Below are 24,716 nucleotides of genomic sequence, written 5' to 3' on the forward strand. Positions count from 1 at the left end.
ATATATGTTCTAGAAAACATGCTTAGATAGATCCCCAATAGATTTTGTGTCATGGCCACTTTAAAGATTTGATGAATAAGAACATAAAGTATGAAAAATCAGTGTTGTTTATGTGACTTTCATATCAACATGAACGTACAGTTCAGTACACTCCTCTATGAAGCCCATTCCAACCACAAACAGTACAGTAGCATAGAATCGATATGGGATTACCAGGTAAGTATTTGGATAGTAATGTGTAGAATCAGTCAAATAACAGGTATGAATATACGTAATGTGCAAAATCAGTATAAGATTGGTGTGAACATATGTAATGCAAATAATGACAGGTATGGTATACAATAAGCAGAATCGGTATAAGAACGACACACCAGATAACATTATCATGTACAACGAGGGTTGAGCGCCAAATTGGTATTCATACTTTAGAAGACAGTTCTACTAACAAAACAGATATGAATTTATGTATTTCGCAGAATGGGTTTCGTCCTGAAGTAACTTGTTAGAGCATTTGGCAAACTACGTGCGTGAAAAGGAACTTGTGAGAACCATTTGGTGGGAAACTGTACTTGCGAGTACGGTAGAACTACAGTTTGCTGGCCAATGTTTTAAAGCAATTAGCCGTAGCAAAGTGTGGGTATTATTATAATACGTGACTTGGGAACGACTTTCATTTGTCAAGTAGCGTCAAGTCTGTAAAACAGAACTTTGGGGGTTCATTTCTTTGAAATGGGGATATTCTCAAATGTAAAGAGAGTAACATCTTAGAACCGCAAAAGCTCCGTGGCATTGTCAAAAGTAGCACTTGAGATAGAGACCAGATTATCCCATCAATTAGTTTAGAATGGATTGTTTTAAAACTTAGATGAAACTTTGCCCATCTCTCTGAGAGTAGGTACAGAAAGCTGGGCATGCACAAATGTCTGTCTTTTACTCGCGTGTCTTAGACCTATATCAAGCAAGTTTTACCAGCACAGATTTCTCTTAACACACCACATTGCATTACTAACAGAAACTGCAGATTCCTTGCCATGATAGACCAAAATGCATACATGAATGTTTACAGTTGGGGTTACGCAAGCGGTAAGTTACTAACGATAAACAGTTGCAGCAGGAATTTCCACAAGTTCCTGTGTATTATCTGGGTCGGTATTTTTATCTGGTATTATTTTTACTGGTGTAAAGATGCATCACCTAAAGTTATCTGTAGTTTTATCCTTGGTCGGCAGAGGATGAACAACTGCCCATAGTAACAATCCAGTGACCTTTGACCTGGATCTATTACTCTCCCTTGTTTAGATACATGGTGCATCACATGGTCACAAAAGACATTATTGTTTTAATTTGGTTTATTTGGGGAAGAACAAGTCAAGACCTGTTGGGGAGGAGAGGTTGGGAAGGTGAAAGAAGGGGAGAGTCAGTTAGTGAATTACTCTGGTAGATGGTGGACTACAGCTAATGATACAGAGATGTACTGTAGTCTTTTCTTATACTCTTTTCCGATTATTTTTAATACCTTTGAAGTAGAGATTTACAATAAATTAGAGATGTAGCTTTTGCGCTATAATTGATGTCTATCTCCATTTTTTGTGTGAATTGTTCATATTCAACCCAATGTTCCAGGTGTGAACATTATGACAACCGGGTATTCAATGTTTGTTTCAAATATACCTAGTTTTTCAGTATATTCGTTTATGACAGATTTCAATACCGTTGGCATGGGTTTGAATGAAATACCAGGTATACCTGGTATTTTCGATATACCGACGCACCCTAGTCCCGATCGAACACCAATTGCATTTATTGTATTACTTTTACTAGTGTAGTTGTAAAGATGCGCTTAGTGAATGTTACTGTATACACAATATATAGGGCGAATGGCTCAGTTTTTTAGCTTCACTGTTTGACAGATGCGGCCCGGCCCGCCCCTCATTTGCCCACCCTGCAGTTTCATCTGCCCTTGTACTTCCCTACTCGCCATCTCCGTAGTAGCTCCATGTTTTGACCTTGCGGTGATTCCAACAACCAACTCTTCAAAAATCCCTGTACCTTTAGGGTGCATAGATCTCTCGCTAAATTCCACGCAATTCACTGTACTACAACATATACATAGGCCTGTTCGAACTTCATTTTCAACTTCACATGAGCAAATCCTCAAACCTGATCCAACATTTATCCTGGGCTCTTTGCAAACAATCATCTATACGAAAATTACAGTAGGCCCATGTGAATAGTTTTTACGCAATGTCGATTAATAAAAATCAAACTTCAATGTTCTAAACTTTTGACGCTTTCTGTCACTTCGCCCAACAACCATTTCGCCCAACTAGCATGGTCATTTCCCCCAACTAGCATGGTCATTTCCCCCAACCAATTTCGCCCATCCAGCATGGTCATTTCGCCCAACCTTGTTGGTCATTTCGACCAACCATTTTTTACTCATATTCAAATTTATTAATCCACAGCTATTGTTCTGCTTGATGACTTCGGTCAAGCGTTTATCAAGTCTGCCAGGCATTGATCATGGGTATTGTTCACAGCAGGTGTTTATCTAGTTCTACATAGTGTTAATCTAATGTTATACAAACAAAGGGGAATCGGTCTCCATAAAAACCTATCACACCTAAACCCCTAAAACACTGATTCATCCTACCGACTGTAACCACGACTTCAAGTTTCCTTAATATTCAGTTTGTATCCCGTAACGTTAACAATTCCCGAACGTTTCCTTATTAAATTGACCAATATTGAAGTATAATATTTAATCAATGTTGGTCGAAATGACCAGGCTGGTTGGGTGAAATGACCAACAAGGTTGGGCGAAATGGTTGTTGGGCGAAGTGACCAGCTTCCCTTTTTACGATGTACAGTAGTTTACACACGAACGTTGCATCAAAGTAAAATGTACTGAACCACGTACTCAATTGGACCGCAAAAATTTGTAACAGAAACTACTGTACTGTGGTATGAATGCACATTTTACATTAGCAACTGTTATGTTAGTGTTTACTGTACGTACGAGCCTGATGTTATTATTATTACATGTTTGGACGAGCCTGAATGAGAGAGAAAACGCTCGGGTTGGAGTTTGTCATTGTTTTAGTTGATACTTAACCTTTACAGTTGATCCACCAATATATCAGTTGAATTCCATAACATCATACTCTTATCGTCTTATTTGTTCCATGCAAAACATAACAGCAACTCTCAATGCAGAGAGAAGAAACATACTGTAAGATGAAATATCCTTTTCAGGATCAGAGATGTTACTTGTTAGATTCCCACAAAATGTTACAGAAGGTATTTTTGCTGATGTTCTTTGAAATTGTCTGAGACACTACAGTAGGCCTAGCTGCTTATTAATGATCCTGCAACATATTTCACTTTGTTCATCACTTACTTTTGGTGGAAAAAGTTTAAATTTCATTCTAAAATTTCTACACAGAAATATAAATTTCCAAAGTGTAATGACATAGCACGTTTTTTTGTAATTTAAAGTTTGCCTGCAAAGAATCCTGCAAGGACAGAAAATAAGAAACGTGTATATGTTGCCCTTAACAGGCTTTCTACAGTAGAAATGCCTAGGTTAGTAATTAGCAGTTTGTTAAAGGAGAAATAAACTCTGGGTTTTTGAAGTGTACATGCGGTAGGGGATAATTTTCTTATTCCAATTGTGAAATTATAAGCAATATATAGTTTCCCTGAATTTTACGCGAATTTCCCAATTATTTTTTTAACCCTTTGAACAACGGCCATTTTGTTAATTTGAGGATTGAGGGCGCTTCAAAAGTGACGTAGGCGGCCACTTCCGTAACTTCAAAACAATGAAGCTTTGCATACGAGTTATAGTCTATTCACACTATGTTCGAGCATCTCGCTTAGCTTATTTCGCCGGTTAAAATGCCTGAATGCCAAGCCTTTGGTTGTGTTAACCGAAGAGGGGAAGAGGGAGCAGGAAAAGGAAAAAGATATTTCGTTATTCCAGATGGAATAAAATATCAGGAAAAGAGGGAACTTTCACTGAGGTGTACAGTACCTGTTCGTCATGTTCTCAGCAGCCGTAGGAATAGGATCCTTCTTCTTGTACCTCAAGAAATTTACAAAACAGAGTTCTAAATTAACTGGCTGCAAACATATCTGGGAGAATTCAGGTCTGTTGGTCAGACATTCTCCTGCGTTCAACAAAGCTTTTTCCGCAAACAATCCATGGCAGCACACAGACACCATCTTCGCAGTGGCTCGCGGAACCGGTATTCGTATCAGCAACGGAATTTGAGCCAACATCACCAACAGTCGCGGACTGTGATTCTTTGCACAACTCCCCCTCTCGATGTCTCAGTTCTTACTCTGAATATTCTGGTTCGAAAAGATACGATTCCAATCCAAAGGCTTCCATTTTCTTTGTTCAAGATACAGTATTTGCTCGGCAGTAAATGATTTAACTTTTGGAGTGCAATGATGGATGTAAGTAACGCTATCGCTAGGACTGAGTATGCGGTGGCAATCTAAACACGGTAAAAATCAAATCGGTGAAAAGATCCCAAAATTTGTATTTCCACTGATACTCGTTACAATAATAAATTTTACAAACTTTTTAAGCTTTTTTTACAGATCAAGAAAGACAAAAGAAATTTTTTGATAGATATTTTATTCATTACTATTGTTGAAAGTACAATTCTAATTATTTTAGGGATTGATCGGCAACTTCTTATTCTTAAAATACGCCAAGCGGCTCACTTTCGTCACAGTACATCCGGGAACTGGCTCAATTCAAACGGTTGCCGGACAAATACCCCCCGGACAAATACCCCCCGGACATATACCCCCCGGACTCATACCCCCGGGACAAGTACCCCCCGGACAATCACCCCCCGGACAAAAACCCCCGAGGACGAATACCTACGAGGACAACTACCCCCCGGACAAATACCCCCCGGACATACACCACCGAGGACAAATACCCCCGAGGATAAGTACCCCCCAGACAACTACCCCCGGGACAACTACCCCCGGACGTACACCCACGAAGACAAATACCCCCGAGGACAATTAACCCCACCCCCCAGCAATTACCTCCGGGAAAACTCTGCCCGCACAAATACACCGGCACAGATACCTCACCCAGGTTACTACCCGAACTAAACCAGAATACGCCCCAGCCCCCCCCCCCCCTATGAGCCCGTTCACCAAGCGGACCTTTAGCTGGTGAACTCCGTAGTACGAAAGCCCATTAGGGCCATGAAAGAAAATTTTCTTAATCTGGTATATCAGATTATTATTCTGATATATCAAATTATTATTCTGATATATCAGATTATTATTCTGATACTGTATGAAACGTTAGCATCTGACAATCCAAAAATGCATGTAGTAATTAGAAATTGACCGGATGTTCCACGTCTTCTATATAACCCAGGGTTGTCCAACCTACGGCCCGCGGGCCACAGTGCGGCCCGCCGCAAGGTCCCGTCCAGCCCGCCAACCTCATTAATTTACAAATGTACTTTTACCCAGGAATTCTTTTTTGATAAATTTCCGAGATCATTATATCTCAATATGAAGATTGTTTTGATACAGATCAGAAGGCTTGTGAAGTGTCATTTCCTGCAATCTGGGGGTCTTTTGGGCGATTTTTATTCTTGCACGCCACGCACCAACCTACGGTGGCGCTCCGCTTGTATGGAAACTTCATTTCCCATACAGACCCCTAGCGGGGCCACTGAAATTTGCCGCTCTGGCACGAAACCCTGGATATGCCACAGGAGCTTGTAGGCTCATGCGGCCCCTCCTTTATCATAATCATTCGAGGTGGCCCTCCTCATCAAAAGGTTGGAGAACCCTGATATAACCAAATTTAAAAGTAAAACAACGTAGCTGATAAAAACTGCTTATCCACAAAATCACCAAGGTTGAAGAATAAGATGTATGAAGTCGGCCTGACGTTTCGACTGTTTTCTACAGTCGAAATGTCAGGCCGATTTCTTACACCTTATTTAAAAGTATCATAGTTAATAACAATAATACTAATGCTACTGCCACTGATCATCATCATCATCATCATCATCATCATCATCATCATCATCATCATCATCATCATCATCATCATCATCATCATCATCATCATCATCATCATCATCATCATCATCATCATCATCATCATCATCATCATCATCATCATCATCATCATCATCATCATCATCATCATCATCATCATCATCATCATCATCATCATCATCATCATCATCATCATCATCATCATCATCATCATCATCATCATCATCATCATCATCATCATCATCATCATCATCATCATCATCATCATCATCATCATCATCATCATCATCATCATCATCATCATCATCATCATCATCATCATCATCATCATCATCATCATCATCATCATCATCATCATCATCATCATCATCATCATCATCATCATCATCATCATCATCATCATCATCATCATCATCATCATCATCATCATCATCATCATCATCATCATCATCATCATCATCATCATCATCATCATCATCATCATCATCATCATCATCATCATCATCATCATCATCATCATCATCATCATCATCATCATCATCATCATCATCATCATCATCATCATCATCATCATCATCATCATCATCATCATCATCATCATCATCATCATCATCATCATCATCATCATCATCATCATCATCATCATCATCATCATCATCATCATCATCATCATCATCATCATCATCATCATCATCATCATCATCATCATCATCATCATCATCATCATCATCATCATCATCATCATCATCATCATCATCATCATCATCATCATCATCATCATCATCATCATCATCATCATCATCATCATCATCATCATCATCATCATCATCATCATCATCATCATCATCATCATCATCATCATCATCATCATCATCATCATCATCATCATCATCATCATCATCATCATCATCATCATCATCATCATCATCATCATCATCATCATCATCATCATCATCATCATCATCATCATCATCATCATCATCATCATCATCATCATCATCATCATCATCATCATCATCATCATCATCATCATCATCATCATCATCATCATCATCATCATCATCATCATCATCATCATCATCATCATCATCATCATCATCATCATCATCATCATCATCATCATCATCATCATCATCATCATCATCATCATCATCATCATCATCATCATCATCCAATTATATCCAATGGATTAAATCTATATGAGAATTCCTCTTGGTAGTTATTGCAGCTGATAAAACATAACGTAGTGCAGATGAGTTGTAATATACAGTTGCATACATGTGTCTAGCAGAAAATTCTTGCTTCCAGGGTGAAGTCCTTCTACTAAAATGGCTGCACATGGTACAGTATGTATCCACAAAATTGAGTCATGTGTTTTTTCCAGACTGTCTCTTGATTGGCTAGTTGTTGCCATGATACAAAAACATCTACTAGGGTACGGTAGTGAAGATATTTCAACAACAGGTGAGCTTGCCTGATTTATTCTGTTGAGTCACAATGTTAAATAGGCTGACTAGCAGTGAACAAAAGAGATGATTTCAAAAGGAATTGCTGGTCTGTTGATGGTGAAAGGCAATTGATTGTTGTGTAGTAAAATCAACTGACAATTGTAAACAAACTGTGATGAAGTGCAAATGTTTTTAGAATTGATGATAACATTTCGCTACAGTTCCGACAACCTCTTTACATTTGTCGTTTAGTTGTACTCCCCCCTTCCCCTTTCTCTTTCTCTCAGACCGACTGCATGGTCACGTGGTTAAAGCATCCGACTTGCAGCCGGTAGGTTAGGGGTTCGACTCCTGGCTGGGTCATACCGAAGACTGGAACCTACTGCTATTGTGCTTGGTGCTCAAGCAATGGAGTAGGGAAAACAAGCCAGTGCGCCACAACTGAAAAAAGGCCGTCGTCGGCGCAACTTAAACCAATTGGTTAGAAACTGAGCCGTAAAACCTTAACAAATCAACAAAAAAACTCTCTCTCTGTACCGATCAGGGTACTGCGAAAGGGACCACTGGCGTAGCAAGCGGGGGACAGAGGAAATAATACCATCAGAAATGTTGGGATCGCAAAAGCGATTGTGAAAAGAACGAGCGATCAAAAACTATTTTAGTACATGGATGTGTAACCGATTGCTTCGATTTGCATCCAAGGGCATTTCGAAAAATGAGATATATGCAGGCCCATACGCTGGGGGGGGGGGGGGTCGAATGGTTCGGACGACCATCATATAAATAAATATTGAAAATTAAGGGGCCACCCCTCCCCTAAGACTCCTCCCACAGGATACAGATCAGTATCGTGAATTCGACCTCCATGGCGAAATCATGCGTGCGTGTCTGATTTACAAAGCAGAGTGGAAATGGGGAAATGGTGACGGTCGTGGGGAGGGGTATAAGGGAAAAGCGTATTTTGCACATAATGCGAAGAACGCGTATTTTATGTAGAATGTATGTAGACCTGGATCTCATTTGAGAATCACATCACATGCCAGTGATATCAAAAAAAGTACACATGACAAAGTTCTCCTATCCCCAGTCTCTTTTCGGTCCAACAACAGCGAATAATTGTCGAACAGTGCAGCACTCCGTGCTTCTGTGAATATTTAGTTTAATTGAGAGTTAAAGATTGAAATAGAAAGTAAGAATGTATATGATGTCATGCATGTATTACAAGTTGCAAGTCTGATTTAATCATTTTTACTTCAACTCTTTTCATTTATGACAGACTGATGTCTCTAACTTTGTTTGTTTAGCCTACCTTCTGTTTGTATTTTAACATTATGACCGTAAATCGGACACGATAATACGGCTGAAAAAAAAACTTTGCGTTTCGTGCGCAATCGAGTTTGTGCCGCAGTCGTAATTTATGGGCTTTAAAGACTAACCCTAGTCGATTTTTTTTTACCCTACAACCCCAATCCTAGTCCTACCAGTCCTAGGTACGTCCCTGCCTATAAGCTGATACAGTATCGGTATTCTGTAGCAACTAAGATTAAAAATATAACATTGTTAATTAACATAACATATTACCTAGGAAGATTTATTGCACATGCCTCAATTTTTTTTCTATTGGTGCGTCCAGGGAACTGCTACTCAGAGTAGCAGTTCCATGGAGAGTCGTCGCGCAAGTAATTTTGTGTGTATACCGAATTTGCATATACCAGACTTGCGTGTATACTAATTTTGTGTTTATATACCGGGGCCCCTTGTCGACTTGTCTCGTTTGTGATTAATCTTCCTTGTAGTTTCGCACAGTGCTCAGAGTACAAGAGAGGCAGGTTTGTAACTATTACAATCTGAGCCTGTTCCCGGGGTCGTCATTTAATGTCCCAATCCGACAGACGTGAGTCAATTCTCAGCCTTTAGCCACTTTCCGGAATGCTGCAGAGTAGGTAGCAACCTGTCCGTCGCCACTGCAGGAGAGCCTTGTCGAACCTAACTAATGAACACAGTTAACCCGAATCAATTGCTTACCACTACAATGGAATCAACAACAACTGCAGTACAGCTATTGGACTGCACCGGAAATTGAAAAAAAAAACTAACATTACAGCTTTTGACAGCCATACTCGAGATGGGAATTGAACCTGTGGGGCCAGCGGAACCTGTGGGGCCAGCGTCACAAACACACAAAATGGTGGCGTGAAGAAGCGAAGATCTTAGGAGACATTTTTGTAGGGGTGGGGACCTTGAGGTGTAGTTTTTTGATACCTCAAAATAAAAACACACGCTCAATGCTGATTGTGTATGTGACATCACCATGAATTTGGATGCCCCAAAATCCCCAAATTTACCCTGAACTCCTGAAGGCGCCAATGATGTTAGTATAGTCTTGCCTTAGAAGGGCAACAAATTACACCATTTGGCATCTAAGCACACTTTCGTACAGTAGAAAATCTCTTAAAGGTGATAGGACACCCCATGAAAAATCCTGGGTAAGCGCCAGACGCTACCGGCCTTTGTAAAAATTATTACAAGGAAAACCTTTCTTTGGCTTATGGGTGGCAATTTGTGGGCAATGTAGCAATCACTAATCTGTTTATAGTTGGAATGTAGAATTATTATAACTAGGGAAAATTAAATTGATTTCTTAGATTATCATCATTCTTTTTGCAAACAGAATGACCAGAGAATAGGTTTTTTCAAATGGTAGTGACGTCGTGGTCTCAAGCCTCTTTCTTTACTTATGTTTCATACAATCGTACATACTATTATGAAACCTTACAGGCAATTCTGCTGGTATAACGGGCTACACCATAACCGGGTTTGACTTTGATAGCCCAGCGGTCCATGAAACAATGCATGGGGGGTATGGATGATGATCATGCACACCAAACTAGAGGGGTGGACCGTGGTTGTGCTTGGCCCACCCCTCCCTTCTGCTCCTCCCATCCTAAAATGGCGTGCACTCACAGGAAAAAATAGCTTAGAATAAGCAAAACAAGAGGAGCGTGGAGGCCGAGTGGCTAATGCTTTTGTTTTATATATAATCCTGTTATGTTGTGTCCTTGGTCAAGGCATTTTTTTCTCGACTGCCCCTCTCCATCCAGGTGTATAAATGGGTACCTGTGAGGTAAGTAAGGTGTGTGCGCTGGATTCTCAGCAGCCAGCCTGATGACCAGGGATTCAAAGTGCTATGAGATGGCTGTGCCATATAAAGCGCTATACAAAAACTACAGTAACATAACATAACAAATCATCAAGTAAAATTACTCAGAAGAAAACTTGAAAATGGTAAGTCGCAATAAGCCGGAATTGTTCGGAGATTAATAATACAGAATAGTGTCACTATAACAAATAGTAAATTAATAGTTACTACCAGCAGTGAGCAATTCCCAACCCAACCCCCGGGCCTCGGTCCATTGTCAAACCCTATCCAGGAGTTTTGGGGGCTTATATGAAAAGCTCGAATCTTTTTAAAAGTCGGGAGGAGGTCATAAGGGCCAGGACACACAACGACCCTAGTGGTGCCAGTTTAACCGTCACCCTGACCCAATTGTAAATATGCTTTCGGAGTTGCCCGAGGGACCAGGGTATATATTGAGGCCCGCGGGAAACTAAACTCGAAAAAGACGGGCGTATCCGTCGCTGCATCCGTCTCCTATAGTTAACAGCATATGTCCAGGGGTATATTCGTCCGGGGGTATTTATCCGGGGGTAATTGTCTAGGGGGTATTCGTCCTCGGGGGTAGTTGTCCGGGTGGGTACTTGTCCGGGGGGGTTTTGTCCTCGGGGGTAATTGTCCGGGGGGTATCTGTCCGGGTGGTAGTTGTCCTGGGGGGTAGTTGTCCAGGATGGTATTTGTCCGGGGGGTATCTGTCCGGGTGGTAATCGTCCGGGGGGTTATTGTCTGGGGGGTAATCGTCCGGGGGGTATTTGTCTGGGGGGTATTTGTCCGGTCACGATTCAAACACAATGGCGCGACACATGAACTACATTCAATTTCAAATCGTTTTTTCACCTCAAAGAAGGGATTTTTATGCTTTTCTTTTGCTTTTACTGGATAGACCATCTGTCAAAACGTAGGAAGGGATGCAAAAAAAGCTAGGGTTTATTTCTCCTTTAACAGTTCTTAATAAAGGCCTAGGCTAGGTTAATCCAGCCAATGTATGTATGAAATTTGATGAGCTACTATACAAGCAACATTGAACATACTGTTGTACTTGTAGGCTATGTTACTTGTTAGCCTAGGAATTTTGATCAATATGAAAGTATAATCCAAATTTTAGGAGAATATTACGGGGTACATACCTCAGTAAGGCTGTCGTAATTAATATAATTTAGAATCCGTACCATCCGATACCCGACAGGCTAAAAGAGGGCGATCTTTTTGATGGGGTGAGCGTTGTTAAATGGGGCTTGGATATTTTGGGGGGACTAAAAGAGTTTGGCGGTTTTCATGAAAATAGTACAGTCGCTTCAGCGCTTATGTCCCTTCACGTACATGGATGGATTTAATAATACCGCTTTAACTCATTCAAGCGAATCATTCACGCGATACACCTATTCAGCCGGATCATACAGTTGTTATTCTGCCGACTCGAAGTAAGCTTGCACATTCATATGGTACGGATTCTAAAGTCAGGCCATGAATTCATTGATATGATCAGAATTTACTTACCAGGGTCAAAAAGGGCATATACTGAGTAATTCTTCGGACTAAAATCGGTTCGTGAGCCAGTCTTGTTGTAAGGTAGCATGGACGAGGAAGCACCAAAGTATATTATTCCTATCCGGTTCTAGCCCTCTGCGATGACGTAAGAGGCGATGTTACAACCTACCCCTGTTGCAACCAGCCCCGGTCTCCCCTGGCTCCAAGCCTCTATCACTTTTGAGAACTGTGGGAGAAATAGACAGTTTAATAGCTATTTTGTTTTGGTAGGAATATTCTTGGTGCTGGATGTGTATCTACAAATTTATGTAAGGACACTGATGAGACCCATTTATAAGTTAAGATTCGGGTTAAGTAACGTGCCTGGTAATTAGTTTAGTAACTTAATTGACAGCTGATATGTCAATGGACCCCAGATACCAGGGATTGAAGAGCAAGCTGGTCTAGAGCCGTCCAGAGAGCAAACCTACCCCAGAGACGTCCCCCAGCAGAGTGAACCTGCCCCTGATCGAAGTAACCCAAGGAAGTAATTTTATTTCCCGACTTTTTATTTGGTTGACCCGCGCCGCAATTGTGTTCTAACTTAATACTTTTAGGCATTTTATTTTCAAATAAGTTCAGTTGATTTCTTGTGAGACGTAACAGCTTTGATAAGATCTGTAAGTTACCCATTTATATCATTTAAATTTTTCTTTAAGTTTAAGTGACCCCATTGTTTTTAATACAAGATTCATGTGCATAGTAAACTTACTATTTTTTCCTTATGTTTATTTTTGTGTGAGCGTTGCGCCTTTTCAAGTTGTCCCCACGATCTCAGAGTCATCCGGTCCTACTCTCATGGGAAGGTGCTACTTGTAATTTTCCCAAACCTAAAAACATAGGCCTATATATTTTTTGCCTGGTCACTGCGTTTTTGACCAGCTACATTTGCGCTAAGGGTGAGTCTCGAGGCAGAATTCAGGAGACGGACAGTGTTTAAAACTGCACTTGTTCAAATTATGTTTAACACAACGTAAATTTTTTGTTTTCGAAAAATAACACTGCTTTAAGAATCCAACACCTCTTAAAATATTCTTCGGACATTCCTCTTTTACTTCAGCCAACACATCCTGCTTCATAGTACTGTGTTTAATTATTTTATCATCTTGCTGTGACAAGGAACTGCTCTGTTTAATTGTCGAACAGTACAACGTATAAGAATGACATTATTTGTTTATTGTTTACTCTTTACATAACACCTCTCTTAGCACCCATCAACTATTAACTATTCTTCAGACGTTCCTATATAGCTTTCAATCAACATTACCTTGTCCTAAATACTGTTAGTGCAAGAACATTTAAATTAAGTTATCATCTTGCTGTGACAAGAAACTGCTCTATTTTCATTATCTTACAACGTATAAGAGTGACGTCATATGTATATTGTTTACTCGTAAATAACACCTCTCCTAGCACCCAACAACTCTTTAAATATCATTTCGATATCGCTCCATTTCTTTCAACCAACACATCCTTTTTCTAAATAAGTGCAAGAACATTTAAATTATGTCGTTTCCATGTTGCTGTTACAAGCCTAACTCCTGAGTTTTAATTGTAGTCCAACCTATAACAGTGACGTCATATGTTTATAGTTTACTCGTAAAGTATTACCTCTTTTAGCATCCAACAACTCTTCAAGTATTCTAAGGACATTTCTTCACATCATCCAACCAACAAACCTTGGTTCTAATCAGGTTTAGTAACATTTCAAAACTATTATCATGTTGCTGTGAATAGTCGTTGTTGATTTTTAATTTAGCCCACACTCCATAGTGAGGTCATTTATTGTTTACCCGCAAGATAACATCTCTCCAAATATCCAACCACTCCTAAGATAATCTCAGGACAAAATGAGGACATCCCTCTATACCTGTCAACAAAAACATCTTGGTTCTAATAAGTTGAAATGCATTTAAATGTCATTTTCATGTTGCTGTGATAAGGAACTGCTTTGTTGTAATTGTCGTACACCGTACAAGAGTGACGTCATTTGTTTGTTGTTTACTCGAAAAATAACACCTCTCCAAACATCCAACATCGCGAAAAATGTTCCCAGGACATCCCTTTACAACTTCCAACCAACAAACCTTGGTACTAAATATGTGCAACGAAAGTCGTTTTTTAAGCACTTTTGAAGCCTGCCCCGATGGACTAAAACGAGTTAGAAAAAAAGCCAAACAGCGTGAAAAAAAGCCAAATCAATAGAGCAATGAGTTTTATTATCATTATTACAAAAAAAAAGCTCCAAATTGAGGTCTCCGTCCATGTCATTCCTCTCTCCGCGGCCTTGGTATAGACAGTATCTGTGGTGAATTTCTGTAGCATTTCTCTTGATGCTTTAAAGTCCTTGCAGCATCTGTTTGATATCATAAGTTCCGCCCTGAGTCTCACGATTGCATCAAGGAGTTGCAATTGCATACGATTTCTTGTCTTAGTTTTTACCGATGTCACGAGGGAGAACATTCGCTCCACAATTGCGTTACTCACTGGAGTGACTAAACAGGTCAATGCATATTTCGCGAGCTCCCTGAAATCACGATGCTGAAAAACACCAACCCAGAACTCTTCACTGTCCGTTGGGATTCCGTTTGGCTTGGAACTGAAGGGGGGGGGGGGGCTCCTTTCTCCAGTTGACCAGAACCACTTTCCGATATTGTTCCTCCACCACACCTGTACAACAGGCGTTGCAAACTCAAAGTACAAATAATTTGTGTAGTCCGCAAACATCTCTTTCAATAATCGCGCTTTGTACTTTGCATCCATTCTGTCTGCGCCTAGCTCAGCACAGTTGTAGTATGCCTTTAGTTCCTCCCAATTCAACAAAATGTTGAACATCACCTTGCCACGCACAAGCCAGCGTGTAGAGGAGGGTTTCTCAAACGGAAGTGGAGCACAACGAGCTGACTCAGTATCTGTACTCGGTTTCATGACACTGAATAATTCCTTAAATGCTTCCCTCCTTAGCTCATTGTTACAGAACCAACGCGGAGTTTCCGAAAGCAAACACCCAATGTTAGACGGAAGCTTGGACACTGCATACTGAACACATAATGCGAGTGAGTGGCAGATGCATTTTAACTGAACACAGTCAGGTGAAATCTCCTTCATTCTGGACCACACCGAGTTGTTCCGTCCAACCATTGCTGAAGCTCCATCTGAAGCGAACTCGATACAATTGGTCAGACTCTGGCCGCAACTTGCAATTTCTCTCCCGTCGCCTCACGTACTGGGATTAACCCAAGAAACCCGGTAGAAATTTCATTTTTACTTTCGTTGAAAAAACGAACCAAGATGCACAAGTGTTTCTGAATAGAAATATCCGTGGACTCATCGATGATGATTGCGTATTTCATAACCTTCCAAATCATTGTTCAACTCAGTTTTCAAGCATGGTGAAATAACGTTCTTTATTAGTCCTGCACATTTTGTCCTATGAATCCTGATCTCTCCCAAGGTACTTCCTCTGGCATGTGTAGCAATGATTTCTCCAAGATGGTCGATGGAGCGTATGGCACTGTGGCAAGTTATGCCTACTGCAAGGTGCAATTCTGCTTGCTTCAAATCTTCTTTATTCCGACTACCTGCAGCTGAATTACAACTTGAAGTAGACTCTGTCCTTTAGATGGAGTTCTCCTCTTATGTTTTTGACTTCTCATGATTTGTCAAGTTACTCAGTCTGGGCATAATTGTTGTGTGACACAACTTACAGAACGCGTCCTCAGAACCATCTGGAGCTTTCTTTAACCAAAGGAAAGTTTGTTCCCATTTGTCGTTTTACCTCCTACCAGGGACGTCGCTAGAGGGGGGGTGTGGGGGGTGTCTCACCCCCCAATCTTGGTAAAAATGACGATAGTTGGAAAATTTGAGTGCGACAGTCGGAATTTCCGACTGTCGGAATTTCCGACTGTCGCCAGCTTCAATTCGGAATTTCCGACTGTCGTGCTCTAATTTTTCTGACTGTCGCACTCTTATTTTCATATGTTCTTGTAATTTGTGAGTGACATAAAATTTTCGATCAAAATTGACCTTTAATCAGTCATATTTACCACGGTTTCCTCGTCACATTGAGAAATTGTATCTCGCGATCCTTATACTCCCCCATACAAAACTTCGTATGATTTTGAATACTCTAAAAAAATACAACGTTCGCCAGCTTCAATTCCGAAAATTTCTGTATTAATTTTGCTATTGGGTGGGTCGACCCTGTTCGCTAGCTTAAAGTAAGTTCAGGATATACCAGGGACGTAGCCAGGGGAGCAGGGGAGCGACTGCTCCCCCCTTTGAGTGACGAAAAAAAATGTTTAAAAACTGTTGTTTTTTAGCATAGTATATTGTCAGTGCTCTTTTGAATTTGAATACTCGTCAGCTCCGTTAACTCGGTTATAATCGTAATAACATGCAGGCCTACTGATTCAACTACTTACTTAGTTTGGCAGATGAAATTTGATAAATTTAGCCTATAGCCTATTTCAAACCTACAGTTGGCCACTGCGTAATAAAATACATATTGCCTACCTAACCTCACTAGATGGAATGTCACGAACCGTATGCACAACGACGACGACAAGTTCGTTCTCATCCGTTCTATGATTCGTCCTAAGTTGTTGCACGAACAGCATGTTATGAAGCTAAGCTAGCAATCGTACGTGATACGCACTTCCTATATATAATTATTACACTGTTAATACACGGAGATAACGATATTTTTTAGGCCACTGCAAATCTGGCTGTCTTACAAAATATGAAAGTTTATATTGTCCATCAATTAAGTTCGTCAAATGTATTTAAGTCCAGACATTGGACAATAAACAAGAATCAACCTTCTGGAAAAATTGTAAAAGAGCACTATGTTTGTCTTTTTGATATATTATGTAAAAGAACATGTAAAAGAATTCAAACAGGAAACAAAATCTGCTGATAGTATGATATCATATGATAATGATGAGACTGGCAACAAATTGCACCAGATCGCATCTAGGGACCTTCAATTGTTCAAAAAATCTCAAAGGGGAGGGGACACCCCTCCCCTTAGACCCCTCCCCCATATCAATCGGCGATCGCAAAAAGTGCTTCCCCTTTCAAATTCCTGGCTACGACGGTGGGATATACATTGTCTCTATGGTATACAATTAAAACACTCAATGCTAATCTACGGAAGTTTAAAAGTGCCATCAACATAAGCAAACACTTTGCCCCATAAGGTACAAATGTATTGCAAAAAGTTCGGAATAAAAGTGCAGTCGCGAAAGATGGGGTGTCTAACTGACACTGACCGTATCATTGACGATGAGTGCGGGTGGGGGGGGGGGTGGGGTACAAGACAGCAGTCGGAATTTTTTTACTCCAAAACCCATCCAGTTGGAATTTCAGCCACTACACCCCCCCCCCCCAATCATCAGGCCTTAGCTACGTCCCTGCCTCCTACCCTTATCATAGGATGGTTTCCTTTTTTTTGACGATGCCATCATGACAGAGCCGTCCAATTAATCAAACTAAGTGGCCTGTGCGCGGCAAGTACACTACAGAATCAATGTAGTATTCAGTCTACGTGGAACGTCCTGAACGTGTAATACCAAGGGCGTAGGAACCGGGGGCTGGGGGCGCCAGCCCCCCCCCCCCCCGTGAAAAATATGGTGGGGCGGAAGTATCATTCCGCCCCCCCCCCCCCCGCTCCGCAAGTCAGAAAACCCCTTTTTCACTTTTTCATTTCAAAATGAGAAAAAAATCTCATTTGGAGCACCAAATTGCATCTAAGGCCAGGTGAAAATGCAAAATTATTTACAAATACCATGGAGTGGGTGTTGAAGTGTGCTATATTGCACCAAATTGCATCTGAGGCCACCTGGAAATGCAACAAAGACCTCCCCTTAGACCCCCCCCCAGGCCGGCCATCAGTCTTCAGCCCCCCCCCCCCCCACTCAAAAGTACCTTCCTACGCCACTGTGTAATACTATAGGCCCACTGTCCTTGCGTTCACAGTTCGCACATGGTCTATGCTGACGTACAGGTGTATGGGAGATAAGACAATAGAATCCCACATCACCTTAGCAACAACTTACATAAAACACTGACAGGCTTGTGTCAGGCACGATCCGTTGTGACTCATTCATTCCGTTGGGTGAAAATAAGATCTTATTGTTGAAAGTTATTAGCAGGATTAAAATACAAAAAAAAGCCAAATTCCATAAGAAAAAAGCCAATAAGCCAAATTGTTTTTTCTTAAGCCAGCCACCTCTAAAAAAAGCCAGAATTGAGGAATTTGGCTTTAAAAAAGCCAACCTGTCAACCCTTATGTGAAGCCTACGTAAACTGCACTGATATCAGCTGACAACCGATAATGACGGCGCTATTTTATGGAACGCAAAAAGGGAAAAATCTAACAACAACAACGTTTATTACATTGATGATTATATAAATTCAAATAGCGACGACGTGATTTGATGTAATGATGTTATACGTATGTGCAATAGCAACATAAATGTATACAGCAGCTACGTAAAATAGTATAAAAACGACGCAAAAATATACATAAACATCATATTTCAGTATGACAACGTCATTTTTTTCTGTAATGTCATTTAAAGACCAACTATATGGAGAATTTTTTTTGGGGGGGGGGGGGGATTTTCCATTAATTTGGGAGTTTACATACCCATAATCAACATGTGTAAAAAATAATCTTCGAAAACCTACTATAACCCATCAAAAAACGACCACGAAAATGGACATTTTGGGTAGTCACGTGACATGTACCACTGTAATGTCTGAAAACAGAGATTGACCCAAAGGAGCCTCTGGTCACCGTGTGACGTCATGATTGGTATACCGAAAATCAAACGCTGAAATAGGCACTGTTGATACACAGATAGCGAACAATTGTACTGTATTTGACTTCCAATTTCGAGCGTTTCGAGCTGTTACAAGAACACATTAAGGTAAACAACTAGTTTTAAGACAATTTTAAGCAGAAAATTTAGTAAAATTGGTTTGTTTATTAGCAAAATTTCCACTAAAATGGAGGCATCGTTTACATAGCGGAGCGTCAATAGGTAGGTACGGTACAATATACTGTAGAACATGCAAGCAGCTTGCCGATTCCGTAATACAATTTGATCGCAAGATACCGCAAACTGAACAGAAGAATAGACCTAAAAGATGCCTCATGCGTGATATGTGACGGGCTTACGTTTATGGCAAGCCAATTGCTCAATAAATCGAAAAACATGGATTATCGGTCGAAAAACCATGTTTATCGACCGATAAACCATGTTTTTTCAATCGAAAAACCATGTTTGTCGACCGACAGACATGGATTTTCGGTTGATAAACACGGTTTATGTGCGAAAATCCATGTTTATCGCTTCAAAAACATGGATTATCGCTGATAAACATGGTTTTTCAGCGATAAACATGGTTTTTCAGCCGAAAAACAAGGTTTATCGCGATAAACCATGTTTATCTGTCGAAAAACATGGTTTATCGCCGATAAACATGGTTTATCGCCGATAAACATGGTTTGTCGCCGATAAACCATGTTTATCGCGTAAAAACATAGTTACGGTCCCGCACAATCCGCACATGGATAAGTGCGGAATAATAATCGGCTATACGCTATAGTTGGGGTCTATACAGAAGACCTTTAAAGTCATAGGAAATAGCCATAGACCATAATAGGAACTCCTTTTTACTCTATGGAATTGTCTAACTGCATAATATAAAGGCTTACAATAATCCAATGGCAAAGCGAAGTTAAACCTACCGTTGAAAATTCCGCATTAAGCTGGACAGACTGTGTATGAAATTGTCAACAGATAGACCAGGCTATGAATGAGCTAGGTATCACCTGGAAGGAGGATTTATATCATGTGGTTTTTCTAGAACAGAATTTCATAAGGAATAAGAATATCTTGGGTAAAAACCCAAATCCTGAACACACCCCCCGAAAAGGGGCCCGGGGGTTCTTTCTGGGGGCGGGTCCATTTTTTAAGGAAAAAATACCATAAGTTACATTTACACACAAATAAGATAAAACAAACTCTTATAAACCTCAAAATTTAAACCCAGTTAGTTAATTAAGCCTTATATATTGGATGTGGTAACACTGTGGTGGTGGGGGAGTATTAGGGGGTCTCTCAATGACCCCTATTTAACCCTAACTGCACTGGGGGCGACAGTGATGATAGCGATTCAGAAGATTAAGAAATCAGAATTGTTATGTACTTCAAAGCAAACAGATTTAAATTTGTCCAAAGTTAGAGTATTTGTATCCTATTTAAACTAACGTTTTTGTACACAAGTCAATGTAAAAATTGAAAACATTTCTGTGACGTCATCATAAATTGGTACATAACTCATCCTACAGGGGTCCTATATGGACAAAAGAGGTGTCAAAATGTGCGCAAGACGTGGGGAAAAAGTCAGAATCTAGTTCATATCTCAAACGATTCAAAATCCGTGGCAAAAAATGTCATAATGCTCCCCCAGTGCAGTTAGGGTTAAATAGAGGGTCCTTTAGAGACCCTAATACTCCCCCACCACCACAGTGTTACCACATCCAATATATAAGGCTTAATTAACTAACTGGGTTTAAATTTTTAGGTTAATAAGAGTTTGTTTTATCTTATTTGTGAAATGAATGTAACTTATGGTATTTTCTCCCTAAAAATGACCCCCCCCCCTTCTCCCGGAAAAAACCTGTTCGGGAGGTGCGTTCAGGATTTGGGCTTTGTAATCAAAATATTCTTATTCCTTATGAAAATTATGGTTTAGAAAACCACATTTTATCCTATTTGTGTGTAAATGTAACCTCTGGTATTTACCTTAAAAATGGACCCGCCCCCCCAGAAAGAACCCCCTTTTCGAGGAGTGCGTTCAGGATTTGGGCTTTTTACCCAAGATATTCTTATTCCTTATGAAATTCTGGTCTAGAAACATCACATGAGATAAATCCTCCTCCAGGTGATACCTAGTTCATTCATAGCCTGGTCTAAGAGGGTTGGGAATTTGATACTCTCTCCTCTCTATTCGGCAAAGGCGCCAACGCAGAATGTATCAGGAGATACAACCCTGAGCACACCACGAACAGTCTCACACCGGTAACAGGGGCCATATTTCGTTGTTCCTAATTATGGATGGGCCGGGACCTAACGAAGTCTGGGTACGGCTCGCCCACATGCGGCTTCTGAACCAAAGATTTATCATAAATACTAACATAACATGTAGAGTTTTGGAAGTAGTTTCCGGTAAATTCGGTCGCCAAATATTAAAACATGATATATCGTCGAAAAACTATGCTTATTGTTCGATAGACATGGTAAATCGCCGATAAACATGCGGAATTTTCAACGGTAGGTTTAACTTCGCTTTGTCATTGGATTATTGTAAGCCTTTATATTATGCAGTTAGACAATTCCATAGAGTAAAAAGGAGTTCCTATTATGGATATGGCTATTTCCTATGACTTTATCCATGTGCGGATTGTGCGGGACTACGGTAACTATGTTTTTACGCGATAAACATGGTTTATCGGCGATAAACCATGCTTATCGGCGATAAACCATGTTTATCGGCGATAAACCATGTTAATCGGCGATAAACCATGTTTATCGGCGATAAACCATGTTTATCGGCGATAAACCATGTTTTTTGGCGATAAACCATGTTTTTCGACAGATAAACATGGTTTATCGCAATAAACCTTGTTTTTCGGCTGAAAAAACATGTTTATCGCTGAAAAACCATGTTTATCAGTGATAATCCATGTTTTTCAAGCGATAAACATGGATTTTCGCACATAAACCGTGTTTATCAACCGAAAATCCATGTCTATCGGTCGACAAACATGGTTTATCGATTGAAAAACATGGTTTATCGGTCGATAAACATGGTTTTTCGACCGATAATCCATGTTTTTCGATTTATTGAGCAATTGGCTTGCCATATGTGTGTGTATTTTCTGGGATCGATGGTGGTGTCTAACACTTCTGTTACACCTCATTCGAAACTAGGTCAGATTACCGGCATGAGACGTTTCTTTGTGCGTGAGTCTTCCCACCTGTTAACGTATGAAGATATACATCGACGAAGTAGATCGCTACGACCACAGCTTTTCAAACAACAACTTTTAATCCAACGGCATAAATTCATGTAACAACGTATTATCATGCAACGAAGTGATGGCGCGCTTATACTTTTTCGGCCAGAGCCGTCTCAGTATACGGCTTTGATTTGAGCTAGCGGGAGTTATTGTTTCAAGCCCACCGAATCATCGTTTGAGTAGTCAACACGGAATTGAAGTAAAATACATAACTGTCGAAAATGGAAGCAACTCTTCGATAATTAGGATATGGGGAAGATGTAATTCTTAATTTTGAAAGAGAAGGAGTGAGTTTTGCTGTAATCTGAACTTCTATAATATATATTTTGTTATTGTAGGGAGAAATATACAACATCCTCAGGCTCATAGGCTAGCAATATGTCTCAAAGCTTTAGGCTAAATGTTTAGGTCTAACAGCCAGAGTAAGCTTAAATAAGAGCTTTATGCATATTCAGTCGTTTTGAGGATATTAAGGTATACTATGGAGGTTTTAGAAAACCTTCGGGGATGTCTGGTCACCTTAATTATTATATAGGTTTACTTGACTTTACGTGTTAGAATTTCAACCCACCGCATGCACTAGAATAAACTATACATACTACATGAACGAGACGCAGTCAAACTGACACCGTCGATGATGGTATAGTGGGGGAAAGGGGGGGGGCACATTTCCGACCGAGCCGCTCTGGTTGCAACACTGGTCTTCTTTTTAAATCATACAGTTTATATTAAGGATGATTGGCTGATGTTAATGCAAAATATTTAGTAACATTTTATAGCGTTTTGTGTTGTACTTTCAGATGAAATGCGCTCTACCTTTAGCACAATCATTTAGTACGCCATGCAGTTTTCTTCTTTACACTGGTGCTGTTTTAAATATTGATACTGATAAATATTTGCATTTGTGTCATCGAAAAATTTATATTCCCACATCCCCAGTGCATGATCCTTCTGGCAGTGATCCACCTTATGCATGTGCGGATCTTAGTTTTGGTGGGTCTTGGTTTTCAGTTGGTTGGGGGGGGGGGTCTTAGTGTTGCAGTTGAGGCTTAGTTTTGTAGTTCGTTGGCTCTTAATGTACACCGGGTCTTATAGGTCTTAAATCTTAGGTTTGTAGACACCCATTTTAGTGCATCTGTTTACTACTTATTTTTAAATATGCATCATAACACGTTATTTCCTCATTAATATTATAGGTAACCATCGAAGCTGTTTCAGGCTTGAACGGGTCTGATTTAGATTCACTTGGTATCCACGGAATTGGACGACAGGCGATATTAAGGCGCGGTTGTCAACTGCATATGAATAGACCAAGCACCTCAGCCTCACGTTCAACGACAGCAAGATTTCATGACGGTAAAATCATGCTTAATTAGTTAATATTCCGGGTCAGCATCACATCATATTTCTATGTGTAATATCTTAGTAGTTAGCATATGTGTGTGATCGTTTAAATTTACAGTTTCACTTTATATTGATAACAAACATGGATAGGGGAAAGCAGGCTGTAACGGGCCTGTCACCGTCTATGGTAGGCCATACGGGAAATAATTGCTGATTTAATGTCCATACGAATTAAAATTATTACCGGTATTAATTCTATTTAATACCGACATTAATTATCAGCCAATCACCATGTAGCTTCATATGCCAGTATTAAACAAATAAAAGAACGGTATTAATTCTAATATATGCGGACATAAAAAGCATTTATGTCCTTCATAAATACATTTCGTTCCCACAATAAATAAATTTTATGCCGTTATCACAAACATGAATTAATACGGGCATTAAATAGAATTAATACGCGCATTAAATAGAATTAATACGGGCATTAATTAGACCAATCACATCAGCGAATTTTGTTACCATGCTCTGAGCTAGTGTTAATCCCCCAGCGTGTATGGCAAGCCATATGGGACAAACACTGCATAATATATCCGCGTATTAATTGGAATATATAGGGGCCTACGCGTATATATTATGAGCCAATCATATGGCTTAAATATATCCGCGTATTAATTCGAATATATACACGTATTAATTCGAATATATACATGTATTAATTCGAAAATATACATGTATTAAATAAAATACATATGGAGATTAAATCGAATATATGCACGGATTAATTAGAATATACACGAAAAAACAATTCCGCTCTTGCTGTGTACATATACCAACGATAAATGTTTTGGCGGGCTCGCGAGATCGCTTCAAAAAGCGAAACTTTACACATGTACAATTAATACGCGTATATATTCGAATTAATACGCGGATATATAATGCGGTGTTTGTCCCACATGGCTTGCCATAAGCGTGAATTAAGCAGCGTAGTTGTAGCAAAGATATCCGAAGGTGAAATATATTTGGTTGTAGCAAGGGCGGCGGAACCGGGGGGGCACAGGGGGCACGT

General features: G+C 40.0%; 1 protein-coding gene across 3 annotated transcripts in view; it reads right to left on the reverse strand.

The window, feature by feature from the left end:
- The window catches only part of LOC139958915 (uncharacterized), a 36,279-nt gene extending 23,890 nt beyond the window's left edge, over positions 1-12,389 (reverse strand). Inside the window, exon 1 of one of the 3 annotated variants that reach the window (XM_071956360.1) lies at positions 12,175-12,389. In XM_071956360.1, coding sequence (XP_071812461.1) covers positions 12,175-12,192 — 18 coding nt within the window. In that variant the 5' untranslated portion in view covers positions 12,193-12,389. Of the gene's footprint in view, positions 1-4,036; positions 4,403-11,804; positions 11,931-12,174 lie in introns of those variants that run through there. The other 2 variants (XM_071956359.1, XM_071956361.1) reach the window with 2 other exon arrangements.
- Positions 12,390-24,716: the final 12,327 nt, after the last annotated feature.

This window comes from Apostichopus japonicus, chromosome 18, assembly GCF_037975245.1.
Source record: "Apostichopus japonicus isolate 1M-3 chromosome 18, ASM3797524v1, whole genome shotgun sequence".
In the NCBI taxonomy this organism is placed as follows: Eukaryota; Metazoa; Echinodermata; class Holothuroidea; order Aspidochirotida; family Stichopodidae; genus Apostichopus; species Apostichopus japonicus.